Source organism: Perognathus longimembris, chromosome 25 (genome assembly GCF_023159225.1).
Source record: "Perognathus longimembris pacificus isolate PPM17 chromosome 25, ASM2315922v1, whole genome shotgun sequence".
NCBI classification, from domain to species: Eukaryota; Metazoa; Chordata; class Mammalia; order Rodentia; family Heteromyidae; genus Perognathus; species Perognathus longimembris.
This window is the reverse complement of record NC_063185.1, coordinates 13,916,964-13,930,374: the sequence shown is the minus strand read 5'-3', so window position 1 is coordinate 13,930,374 and position 13,411 is coordinate 13,916,964. Positions and strand designations below refer to the sequence as shown.

The window sequence follows — 13,411 nt, the reverse complement described above, 5'->3', positions numbered from 1 at the left end:
CTTAATTAGAGGTAAGAGTCTCTCCAATTTGTCTATCCTAGGCTGGTTTTGAACCTCAATCCTCAGATCTCAGTCTCCTTGAGTAGCTAGGATTATAGGTGTGAACCACAGGCATCCATTTTTTGGGGGGGGGGGCATCATGGTGCTTAAACTCAGGTCCTGGGCTCTGTCCCTGGGCCTCTCTGTGCTCAAGGCTAGTGCTCTACCCCTTGAGCGACAGCACTGCTTCTGGCCAGCCCCTCTTTTTCTTTTTTAAGATTTAAAATATTTTAATCTTTCCAACTGAAAGCCTGCCAAAATACACTGTATATTTCACTATTTTCTTTCTTTCTTTTTTTTTTTTTTTTTTTTGCCAGTCCTGGGCCTTGGACTCAGGAGCTGAGCACTGTCCCTGGCTTCCTTTTGCTCAAGGTTAGCACTCTGCCACTTGAGCCACAGCGCCACTTCTGTATATGCCATTTTCTGTATAGCCATTTTCTGTATATGTGGTGCTGGGGAATCGAACCCAGGGCTTCATGTATGCGAGGTGAGCACTCTTGCCACTAGGCCATATCCCCAGCCCTTCACTATTTTCTTAAACAAAGGGAAAAAATTGAATTTAGTTGTTCTTGGATGTTTCCAAGTTCTAGTACTTCTTTTTCTTTTTAAGGTAGGATTTGTATGCTTGGCAATGTATGTTAATTTTCACATGGATTTTTATCAGCTCTTGACTAAAATATTTCCAAAAAATCTTACAAATATATTTAATTGTATTCATTGGTAAGGAAGACTCTTTAGAAAGACTCGTTCTTGGGGTCAAGTGATAGAGCACTAGCCTTGAGCAAAGGAAGCTCACAGACAGTGCCCAGGCCCCTGAGTTCAAGCTCTAGGTCCAGCAAAAAAAAGAAAAAAACAAAGAGAAAAAAATAGGAAGGAAGGGAGGTGGGAGGGAAGGAGAGAGGGAGGGAGGGAGGGAGGGAGGGAGGGAGGGAAGGAGGCAGGCAGGCAGGCAGGCAGGCAGGCAGGCAGGCAGGCAGGCAGGCTTGTCCTTATACAACATGGAGATTATCTGGAAGAATGGCCTAGAGTGACATCAAGGTCCATTGTAGTGTTACTTGTTGCTGTCAGACATGTCAGCAGGAAAAGCTGTAGTTTCTTGAGTCTTGTGCAGGAGAATTCTTTTTTCTATTAGAATGCAGTTATTAGAACCTTGGGATTTTCTTCTGTGTCAATTGAGGCTCTGGATTTTCCCCCACATCTAAACCTGAAAACAAAATAGCTGCTGAAGAAACATCAAATTTTCAAGACTGTCTTCTTCAAAATATCAAACTGGCAGTGTGAAGCATTTCCCCAATCTATGGACTTAATTGGTAACTAAGGAGCACAAATATAGTTCTTTATTATTTTGAACATAGGGGTTTCCTTTCCTTTTATTTGTTTGTGGTAGGGTCTCCCACTCTTATCTTCTTGTTCATAGTTGACCCTCTACCAGTTGGGCCAAGCCTCCAGTCCTAGGCCTAAAAACTTTAGCCTTCTGGAATTTACTTTGGTATATCTGGTAGCAATCAACAATTTTGTCTATTCAAAATGTCTAGGTAAATATTCTAATGTCTTTCATAGAATCATCTGGCTTCCCTTCACTGATTATCTGTCAGTCTGTCTAGAAACAGTCTTGCTATGCTGTTCAGGCTGCTCTCAAATTCCTAGACCGAGGGATACTCCTATCTCAGCCTTCCCAAGTAGCTGAGACAACAGTACATGCCAATCTTCCTCTTGAGCCACACTCCTAGCCTTAGCGTTAGCTTTAGCTATTTTTTAGGTCTCACATATCTATCCAGGTCTCATATATCTATCTGAGACTAGCCGGGGACTGTAATCCTCCTATCGACATCTTCCATTGCTGAGGTGACAGGCATGCTCAACCACACTTAGCTTATTTGTTGAGATTAGGTCTTGCTAAACATTTTCCCCTTGAAACTGGTATTGTATCGCAATCCTACATAATCTTCTGAGGAACTGGAATGAGCTCCACAGCCAGCCCCTGAATTGGTACATTTTTTTTTGGCCAGTCCTGGGGCTTGACTCAGGGCCTGAGCACTGTCCCTGGCTTCTTCTTGCTCAAGGCTAGCACTCTGCCACTTGAGCCACAGCGCCACTTCTGGCTATTTTCTGGTGCTGGGGAATCGAACCCAGGGCCTCATGTATATGAGGCAAGCACTCTTGCCACTAGGCCATATCCCCCAGCCCGAATTGGTACATTTTTTTAAAAAGTACATAGTAAATCCATATGTTTTCTTGAGTTTTATCCTGAATTATAGCCCACTCTTTTGAGCTCATTTCTTATACTTATGACCACACTGACTTGATTACCTTGATTAACATTGTTTAAGAGTCTGCTTTATTATCCGAGAGCAATGGGTCTTAATACTCTTTCTCAGACTCTTCCTAGCTATTCTTGTGTTTTTGTTTGTTTATTCTCCCTACCATTCCATTAAATGTCACTTACCCTTTCACTCTCTGCATCTGTTCTAACGTCTCTGGCAGAGTCACTCCAAAACTTTCAGGGAAAAAGAGGGTGACAATTCCAATCAGGACAGTCAGACTGCCCATGACAATGTATGGCAGAAGTCTGTCATAAGCACCTGTAAAGCAGTGAACATAAGAACACCAATTAATATTGTCTATATAGACAATATACCTGATCTAGGGAAGGGAAAGAAAAATGAGGGTGTAAGATATCACAAGAAATGCATTCACTGCCTCATTATGTAATTGTACCCCCCTTTGCACAACACCTTGTCAATAAAATTTAATTTTAAAAAAAGAACACCAATTAGATACAGGGATCCCCCCCAGATGCTGTGTGTCTGTGCACATACACGTGCACACACCAATACTGGGACTTGAACTCATGGCCTGGGTGCTTTCCCTTAGCTTTTTCCACCCAAGGTTCATGAACTACCATTTGGGACACACCTCTACTTTTGACTTTGTCACAGAACAGACTTTTCTGTCCAGACTGGCTTTTAACAGTAATGCTGAGATCTCAGCCTCCTGAGCAGTTAGGTTTACAAGCATGAGCCACCAGTACCTGCCTTAAAAATCACTTGTAAAGAACTGGTGCTGGGGCTGGGAATGTGGCTTAGAGGTAGAGTGCTTGCCTGGCATACAATTCCTCAGTGCCACATAAACAGGAAAAGCTGGAAGTGGCGCTGTGACTCAAGTGGTAGAGTGCTAGCCTTAAGCAAAAACAAAAAGCCAGGGACAGCGCTCAGGCCCTGAGTTCAAGCCCCAGGACCAGTGAGCAGGCGTGCGCGCGCGCACACACACACACACACACACACACATATTATTTGTAAAGGAGGCAGATGGTGGATGGAAGCATTTTGAAACCTGAACATTTTGCAGAAAATACAAGTCAGCAAAATACCCCAGTTTCTCCTTGGCAGGTGCCATTGACTGCATTTCTATAATCATTTACCTGCTTGATTGTACATTATTGTAGGGCTTTTAATTTTATCCTGTTATCTGGTGTCTTCTAAGGGCAATCATGTGAGACAGATGTTCTTTTGATATAAAACTTTGCCTACCAAAGATTTCCTCTTAAGGTGGAGGCAGCTGGAGATGGGACACAGGGCATAAAGGAGACTAGGATGTTTCAAGAGCAGGTTCTGACCAGGTATGGGTAGCTCACACCTGTAATCCTAGCTACTCAAGAGGCTGAGATCTGAAGATCAGAGTTTGAAGTCATCCCAGCCAGGAAAGTCTGAGAGACTCTAATCTCCAGTTAGTCACAGAAAAAGGCCAAAATTATCCACTATGGTTTTCAAATAGTAGAGCACTAGCCTTGAGCAAAAAGGAGCCAGCTCAGTAACAGTATCCAGGCCTAGAGACCCAGCCCCCAGGACAGGCAAAAAAACAAACAAACAAACAAACAAACAGGTTCTGTCTATTGTTAAGTCTGGCATGACTTTACTTTTACCTTTACCCCAAACTAGTAAGTGACAGTTGAAGGCTAGGTTCCTGGAAACACAGATCCTTTAAAACAACAAAGCCCTGGCCAGCCAGGAGGTACCTGCCTCTAATCTAGGCCACTCAGAGGCCTGAGGCAGGAGGATGAAGTTCATCCAGAACTACATACTACGACCCTGTGTCTCAGAAACAAACCAACAATAAAATCCTAAATAACTATATTCAATCTATGTAAAAGAATAAGTAAAAACTAACTTAAATGAATAAGTAATGAATATTAGGTACATTTTATGAAAACATGTGCTTGAACTTTTTTTTTTCTTTCTTTGGAGTACTAGGGGCTTGACCTCAAGGCTTTGTGTTTTCAAGGCAGGTGTTCTAACACCATACAAAACTTGCACTCCCAGCTCTTTTCACTTTGGTTATTTTTGAACTGGTTGACCTGGGGTCTTGTGTACTTTTTGTCCGTCTTGTATTCAAACCACCATCCTCCAGGTCTCTACCTCTCATATAGCTAGGATTATGGATGTTGAGCCACGGTGCCCCAACCTGACTTCCTTCCTTCCTTCCTTCCTTCCTTCCTTCCTTCCTTCCTTCCTTCCTTCCTTCCTTCCTTCCTCCCTCCCTCCCCTCCCCTCCCTCCTTTCTTCCTTCTTCCCTCTTCCTCCCTCCCAGCCTCCCTCTTTCTTTCTTTCTTTCTTTCTTTCTTTCTTCTCTTTCTTTCTTTCTTTCTTTCTTTCTTTCTTTCTTTCTTTCTTTCTTTCTTTCTTCCTTTCCTTTTCTCTCTTTTTGCCAGTCCTGGGGCTTGAACTCTAGGCCTTGGCATTGTTCCTGAGCTTCTTTTGCTCAAGGCTAGCACTCTACCACTTGAGCCACAGCGCCACTTCTGGTCTTTTCTGTGTATGTGGTGCTGAGGAATCGAACCCAGGGCTTCATGCATGCTAGGCAAGCACTCTACCCACTAAGCCACATTTCTAGCCCCTAGATTTAGTTTCTTTTGAAAGCATTTATGTGTCTTGAGTTTGTACATCATTGAAAACACCACTCTATCCCCAATCACAGGTGGCTACTAGATGGGCGAATTAAAAAAATATAAGAGAGAATAATAGATCTTCATCTTTCTGGGTGCTGGGGGTTCACACCTGTAATCCTACCTTCTCTAGAGGCTGAGATCGGAGGATCGTGGTTTGAAGCCAGCCAAGGCAGAAAAATTCCTTGAGATACTTATCTCTAATCACCAAAGAGCTAGAAGTGGAGCTGTGGCTCAAGTGGTAGAGTGCTGTCCTTAAGTGAAAAGGCCAAGCAAAAGTATGAGGCTTTGAGTTCAAGCCCCAGTGCTGGCACACACACACACACACACACACACACACACACACACACACACACACCACACAGAAAGTAAAAAGACATTTTATATACAATATATAAAAAACTAATATATATATTTTAAAAGAATACTCTTGAGGTGCCAGACTTTGAAGTCAGGCCCCACCCACATGAACCCCCATTTTAGAATCGAACCCTGAGCCAATCAGATTTGTACCTGTGTTCTAATCTTGCTTGCACAGCTGATTGTTGTAACCTTGTTCTTTGCCTTTATGAGCCCTGTGTAATCACAGCTCGGGGCTCCCTCCTAACCTCCGCTGTGTCGGTGGGTAGGACAAGGCCCGAGTTGGCAGCTCGTTAAATAAAGCCTTGCCTTGCTTTTGCATTTCGGAGTGTCTGAATCTCGGTGGTCTTCTTGGGGGTGGTCTTGCGACTTGGCACAACATTTGGGGTTTCGTCCGGGATAGCCCCAGAGACCCCGAGATCCCAGACTCCGAAGGTAAGAAAACAGCGCTGTTCATTTGTCTTGTCCTGTAATTTGTCTGTTTGTCTGTTTTGCTTTTGCTTGTACTTGTAGGGTGCGAGTCAGTTTGGTTTTTGGCTGGAACTGACCAGGAGGGCCTCCTAAACGAGACTCAACCCGCCCACCTTGTACTTGGGTCTGCTCCTTCTGCTTATCTGGCAGGAGGTTGTGGGCCAACTCGGTCCACTCCTTCTGCACCCTTGCAGGAGGTTGTGGGCCAACTCGGGTCCACTCCTTCTTGCAGGAGGTTGTGGGCCAACTCGGGTCCATTCCTTCTGCACCCTTGTAGGAGGTTGTGGGCCAGCTTGGGAGATCGCCAACTCGTAGCTTTTCTTAGACCTGTGTGTTTTCCTCCTTTTGTATTACATCTGATCAGAGCTATGGATAACGTTCTATCTTGAGGACCTCCATCTAGCCCCCTAGACTTGATCCTAGCTCACTGGAGGGAGGTTAAAGACTCACCTGTCCTCCAGGGAGGAAGCACAGAGGAGGAAATGTTTCCCGCTCCATACTCCCCACCCCAGTTAACTCTACAAGAGGAGGACTCTGAGGAAAATGTTTCAGCTGTGCCCTCCGCTCCGAAGGGTCTTGCCCAGTCAACTTGCCGGCGCCGGCAGCCCAGGACACGGACGCATCAGCCCCAAGTCCTGACCCGCAGCCGCCGACGGGGTGGACGTAGGGCCAGCCCAAGCCACCCACAGGTGGCAGGGAGTGACCTCACCATGCCGCGCTGTCATCTCTGTGTTGTTTGTAAGTCTAACAGTCTGCAGGAGGTTGTGGGCCAACTCGGGTCCATTCCTTCTGCACCCTTGTAGGAGGTTGTGGGCCAGCTTGGGAGATCTCCAACTCGTAGCTTTTCTTGTTCTCAGGCCTGTGTGTTTTCCTCCTCCTTTTGTATTAATTGTTTTGTTTTTTGTAGCCTTTTGGACTGAACATCTGATCAGAGCTATGGATAACGTTCTATCTTGAGGACCTCCATCTAGCCCCCTAGACTTGATCCTAGCTCACTGGAGGGAGGTTAAGGAGATAGCTCGTTTTTGTGAGTTTCTTTCTTGCACTGTGCCTGACTGACAAACGGATGATGGGGAACGTTCCTTCCACTCCCCTGGACTTGAAAATGTACGGCCGATGCTTATTCAGCGCGCTTTAAGATCTTTTGAAAATGTATGTGTGTGTGCATGTGTGAGTGTGAACATGTTCAAGACTGCAGTATGATGCAAAACTAAGTTTAAATTCAAAGGTCTTCATGCCATGCAGTAACTGGGACTGAAAAAAAAAAAAAGGCTCTTTTGAAACAAGCAACCTGTAAGCAAAGGGCGGCACCTGGTTTCAGAATGCCTGTGAGCTTCAGTTTTTCCGATGCAGATAAAAGCTAAAGTGTTGTGTTAGCGTTAAAAAGGCTTTGGAAATCAAGAATACACTTCTAGATAAGAAGTTTGGAAGTAAAATTGTCCTAAATAATTATTGCAGAGTGAGAAAGGGAGAATTATGGCTACCAAAATGTTTAATTGCCATTCCAGCTTCTTTGTAGGTTTTTTGTAACAGTTTCCAGCAGGCCCACAGAGAAGCACAGGTGATTCCTACAAGTTTGTCAAGATCTAATACTGACCCTTAATAAGTTCCAGGTAAGAGAGCATGCTTAAAAACTACTTCTGTATGGACCACCTTGTTGCTTATAATTGGAGTAAAGTGGCCCCTTATAAGACTCATTGATCTGAATCTGCGGTTCGAAGCCAGCCCGGGCAAAGAAAGGTCCCTGTGAGAGACTTGTCTCTAATCAGCCAGCAGAGTGCTGGGAACGGAGTGGTGTGGAGCTCAAAAGTGGTACAGTGCTAGTCTTGAGCTGGAGAGCTGAGGGACAGCACTCAGGCCCTGAGTCCAAGTCGAAAGTCACTCCTCCTGGGGACAAAAGTGATGGAGCATCCAGAGGCAGTAAGCCACTGCTTGGATGGCAGAGATGGTGTCAGATCCTAGAGTCACTACTGTTGGCCTTTCAAAAGTTAAAGTCGGGAAGTCCTAGAAGAATAGTTCATAAGCATGCCTTTTCCAATGCCCCATGTCTGTCTACTGGGCAGGAATTTGCCAGTCATCTGTGATAGTGGTTAGTCAGGGTAAGTTTGTCAAATGAGAGGATAGATTAAAATCTCACCCCCCGCATTTACTCAAAGCCCTGACTGGCAGTGAGAATTTTAAGCTGATACATCTGTTTAGGAAAGAAAGCTTGTAGACCTGAGATTGTGTCCTTATTGAAATCTGTTAAAGGCCTGTCAGCTTGCCAATGCCCCCAATCAACAGATTACTAAAGGAGCTCGCCTCTGTGGGAATAGGCCAGGCGTGTATTGGGAAGTAGATTTCACAGAAATTACAAATATTTGCTAGTTTTTGTAGACACCTTTTCAGGATGGGTTGAAGCCTATCCAACAAAGCATGAGACTGCGAATGTAGTGGCTAAGAAGATCCTGAAAGAAATCCTACCCAGGTATGGCTTCCCATCCACCATTGGGTCAGACAATGGGCAGGCTTTCGTCTCAAAAGTAAGTCAGGGAATAGCCGCTGCACTGGGGACAGATTGGAAATTGCATTGTGCTTATAGACCCCAGAGTTCAGGACAGGTAGAGAGAATGAATCGGACTCTAAAAGAGACCTTAACTAAATTGGCCTTAGAGACTGGCGCAGACTGGGTGTCACTTCTTCCTTTTGCTCTGCTTAGAGTAAGAAATTCTCCCTATCGGCTTGGCTTTACTCCTTTTTGAAATAATGTACGGGTACCCTCCGCCCATTATCCCTAGCCTTCAGACTGAATTGCTTGCTGATTTGGATAATGCTGAATTTTTGTGTAAACTCGATTATTTGCAGCTCGGTGTACAAGAATGTGACCCCAACTTAAGGCATTATATGATTCTGCTTCTGTCCCTACCCCCCATTTATTCAGACCAGGGGACTGAAATCCTAAGAACCACGTGGAAGGAACCCTAGACGGCATCGCCACTTGGGTTCATTGCTTCCACGCCAGGCCAGCTGACCCCTTTGCCCTGGATGACAACTACCGTGATGGAACATGAGAGGTCTCCAAGCACCCAACTCAGCCGCTTTGCCTTCGCCTCAAGAAAAGAAAGTTAGACTGAGACTAAGGTTATAGGTTCCTGGCTAGGTAAGGTCTACGCCCCTGAGTCAGCCTGAAGAAGTTACAGAAGATGGATGATCTTCACCCATCAGCCCCCCTTTAAAATCAAGGGACCAGAGTTGTTTTTGGGAAGATGAGGCAGGATAAACTAGAGACATGCAAAACAGAGGTACAGAGAGTATTCTTGTAAGAAATGGTGACAGGCCCTTTGGTTACTACATTGGGCCCTACTGGCCCATGCCTTACCTCTATATCATCCCCTAGACATGCAAGCCATTGAAATGGACAGAATGGAGCCATGATTGGCTCCCAAGGTACCAAAAAGAAAAAGGGGAAATGAGGGGCCAGACTTTGAAGTCAGGCCCCACCACGTGAACCCCATTTTAGAATCGAACCCTGAGCCAATCAGATTTGTACCTGTGTTCTAATCTTGCTTGCACAGCTGATTGTTGTAACCTTGTTCTTTGCCTTTATAAGCCCTGTGTAATCACAGCTCGGGGCTCCCTCCTAACCTCTGCTGTGTCGGTGGGTAGGACGAGGCCTGAGTTGGCAGCTCGCTTAAATAAAGCCTTACCTTGCTTTTGCATTTCGGAGTGCCTGAATCTCGGTGGTCTTCTTGGGGGTGGTCTTGCGACTTGGCACAACACTCTGATGCAGTGTTATGTTTAAAAGGTTATAAATAATGCATATACAATAATTTTGCTACACATATTTGTACATGTGTTAAACAAGATTTCTGCTTCAAAGATATTTAGCATACACCAGGAATGGAGAAGTGCATTTGTACTATTTCCAGGATTGTGCATGCTGCTTGAATTTTGATGGTTTTCAAGGCTGGGGCTCACTATGGAATCCACTTGACCTTGAACTCACCAGTCTTCCTGCTTTAAGCCTCCTGTGTGCGGGGGATTCTAGGTATGCACTACCACACCTGGCTCTGTTTTAATTGTTCACAGTGAAAAAATCTGCTCATTTTCTATTTCCAATGAATTTACAAGAAGGGGTGAATGGACCACGTGGGTCTCACCTAGGTAGACGAAGTAGGGGGGCAATGATGCTGCCCACTCTGGAGGCCATGGAGGTGATACCCACTGCCATGTTCCTCACCGGGGTTGGGTAGAGCTCTGCGGTGAAAACATACAACATGGAGAAGGCAGAGGTGACTCCAAATTTCCCGAACATCACCAGACCAATGGACAGGAAGTAGTACTCTGAAAAAGAGAGCCATTGGGAATCAGGATGCTTTCAGAAGCATCATTAACTCTGTTGCTCTTGTTTCCCCTTTTGCTTTTTTTCAGTCCTGGGGCTTTAACTCAGGGCCTGGGCACAGACTCTGAGCTCTTTTTTGTTCAAGGATAGCACTCTACCACTTTGAGCCACAGCTCCACTTCTGATTTTGTGGTGGTTAATTGGAGATAAGAGTCTCATGGACTTTCCTGCCTGGGCTGGCTTTGAACCAAAATCCTCAGATCTCAGCCTCCTGAGTATCTAGGATTACAGACCTGTGCCCTTTTTATATGAATGGAAATGTTGTCATTAACATACAGTATTCTCAAACAAACGGTTTTTCCCCTCATGTCTTAATGATTAGACTAACATGGAGAGGGAGGGGTGGCTATGTACTTTGAGATCATTAATGCATCCAGTGACCTTTGTACTCTTGTCTATTTATTTATTTATTTATTTATTTATTTATTTATTTATTTATTTATTTATTTAGGCCAGTCCAGGGGCTTGGACTCAGGGCCTGGGCACTGTCCCTGGCTTCTTTTTGCTCAAGGCTAGCACTCTGCCACTTGAGCTACAGCGCCACTTCTGGCTGTTTTCTATGTGGTGCTGAGGAATTGAACCCAGGGCTTCATGTGTATGAGACAAGTACTTTTGCCACTAGGCCATATTCCCAGCCCTCTTTTATTTATTAAAACAGTTTCATGGTAAATTATTTGCATGTTAATATGGTTACGTTTAACTACCGCCCCCCCCCCCCCCCAGTACTGAGGATTGAACTCCAAGTCTCATGGTTACTGGGCAAGCATTCTACTCTGCTTCCCCCTTTTTTTTTCTTTTTTCTTTTTTTCCTCAAGGCTAGCCCTCTACCACCTGAGTCATAGCTCTACTTCTGGCTTTTGGGTGGTTAATTGGAGATAAAAGTTTCTCATACTTTCCTGCCCCAGGCTGACTTGAGAGCCTTAGATCTCAGCCTCCTGACTCGTTAGGATTACAAGCATGAAGTCAATGGCACGTAGATTTGTGTTTTTGTTCTTGCTTGTTATTGGTCTTGGGGCTTGAACTCAGGACCTGGTTGCTGTCCCTGGTTGCTAGCGCCCTACCGCTTGGAGCCACAGCACCACTTCTGGTTTTCTGGTGGTTCATTGGATAAGTCTCACGGACTTTGTTGTTGGCTTTGAACTGCGATTCTCGGGTCTCAGCTTTGGGAGTAACTAGGATGACAGGCATGCGATACCAGTGTCCCCGCTTCATTGTTTTTGCTTTTCAGATAGAGTCTCTGCTACCTTTGCCTTAGTTAACTTTGTCTCTGCCTCCACAGTAGCTGGGATTACAGGCACGAGCCACCATGTCCTGTTGACTTTAATTTTAATTTTTTTGGTATGTGTCAATCCTGGGTTTTGAACTTAGGGCCTGGGTGCTACCCCTTAGCTTCTCCCCTCCCTACCCCCAAGCCTGGTGCTCTACCAGTTGAGCTACAGCTCTACTTCCAGCTCTTTGGTGTTAAATTGTAAAGAATTTCACAGGCTTTCCCACCTGGGTTGTTTTTTTTTTAAACTGTGATCCTCAGATTCAGCCTCCTGAGAAAATAGTAGTTGGTGACTTCTGATCTTAGAGCTCTTCTGTTGGAAGCAGTTGTTTTTGAACACAGAAACTGGCACGATGATCTATCACCTGTCATTTATGATGCCAAACTGGCAGTGTGAAGGAGCAGTGATACCTACGGGGCAAGTAGCTAATCAGTGTGCACTGATGTGCTAGATGACTAACATACCCAGTTTTTCTGTGATGCTGTCCATCTTGACTAACTTGTGGGGGGTGGGGGGGGGCGCTGAACTCATGGCCTAGGCGCTGTCCCTGAGGTTTTTTGCTCAAGGCTAGCAGCCTTCCACTCAAGCCACAGCTCCACTTCTGGTTTTCTGGTGGTTAATTGGAGATGAGTGTCTCACATACTTTCTTGCCCGAGTTCGCTCTGAACCGTGATCCTCAGACCTCAGCCTTCTGAGTTGCAAGGATTACAAGTGTGAGCTACTGGCACCTGGCTTTGGTTAACTTCTTACCTGCAGGTACCAGTTGAATCAGGAGGAGCATACCTCCTCCCAGGAACAGAACCCCAGCTATGATGTAACGCCTGGGAAAGGTTCGCAGGAGCAGCCAGGCTATAAAGTATGCTGGAACTTCAACCAGGGCAGAGAGGAAGCAGTTCAGGTAAGCATCACCATGTAAATTAGGAACATCGAGAGACAGACCAAAGTAACCCACTGAGGTGAGCATCCTAAAATGACAAAAGTATGGACTAAATACATTACTAGAATCTTTTATTTTTATATTTTTGGTGCTGGTCCTGAGACTTGAACTCAGGGCCTGGGCACTGTCCCTGAGCTTTTATGCTCAAGGCTAGTGCTCTATCTACCACTTGAGCCACAGCTTCACTTCTGGCTTTGTGCTAGTTAATTGGAGATAAAAGTTTCCTGCACTTTTCTGTCCAAGCCAATTTTAAACCTAGATCCTCAAATCTTAGCCTCCTGAGTCATTATGGTTATAGCATGAGCCATGGGTGCTTAGTGCTTTCTCAGCTTTTTCTGTTCATGGCTGACACTCTACCAGTAGATCCTCACCTTCAATCTGGCATTGTGCTGTTTAATTGGAGTTAAGAGTCCCTCGGATTTGCCTCTGAACCTCGATCCCCAGATCTCAACCTCCTGAACACCCAGGATTACAGTGACCAGTTCCTGTCTTCACTCTAGATAGAATTCGGTGATTTTAGGCGCCTTAATAGTTTTCAGTATCCAAGCAGCTTGGGGGCAATCAGTGACTTGTTGGTTGTCCGCTCCCTAGTGGCCACTGGTGGAGCTATATTTGCATCAATGATCTACACAGACGTGGAGAATAGTCAACCCACAGCAAGGAAGGCTGTGGATCTACTGATACACTTGCTTAATGAGAGAGCATAAGCTCTCATTAATATCCTTTTTTCAAAATGGAAAGACAGGATGACTCTAAAAATAGACTGAATGTAGCCTGACACTGTCAGTTCTGAGGATTGTCTTTTGTGGGTGTGTGCTGCCATCATGAGGTAGAAAATTTCTTTTTCTTCTCTTTTCTTGTCTTTTATTTAAATATATATATACATATATAATTTAATGGTTATTATTAAGGTATTTTACAGAGGGTTTACAATTTCATAAATCAAGTAATGAGTTAGTTTCTTTCTTACTTTGGACAATGTCATCTTTTCCTTCACTTTCCCCCAGTTTCCC

General features: G+C 44.9%; 1 protein-coding gene across 1 annotated transcript in view; it reads right to left on the bottom strand.

Annotated features, from left to right (window-relative positions):
* Positions 1-913: 913 nt before the first annotated feature.
* Positions 914-13,411, bottom strand: part of LOC125341867 (solute carrier family 22 member 4-like) — a 50,111-nt gene continuing 37,613 nt past the window's right edge. Inside the window, 5 exon segments of the mRNA XM_048333985.1 lie at positions 914-1,243; positions 2,486-2,621; positions 9,952-9,970; positions 9,972-10,135; positions 12,212-12,426. Coding sequence (XP_048189942.1) covers positions 1,168-1,243; positions 2,486-2,621; positions 9,952-9,970; positions 9,972-10,135; positions 12,212-12,426 — 610 coding nt within the window. The 3' untranslated portion in view covers positions 914-1,167.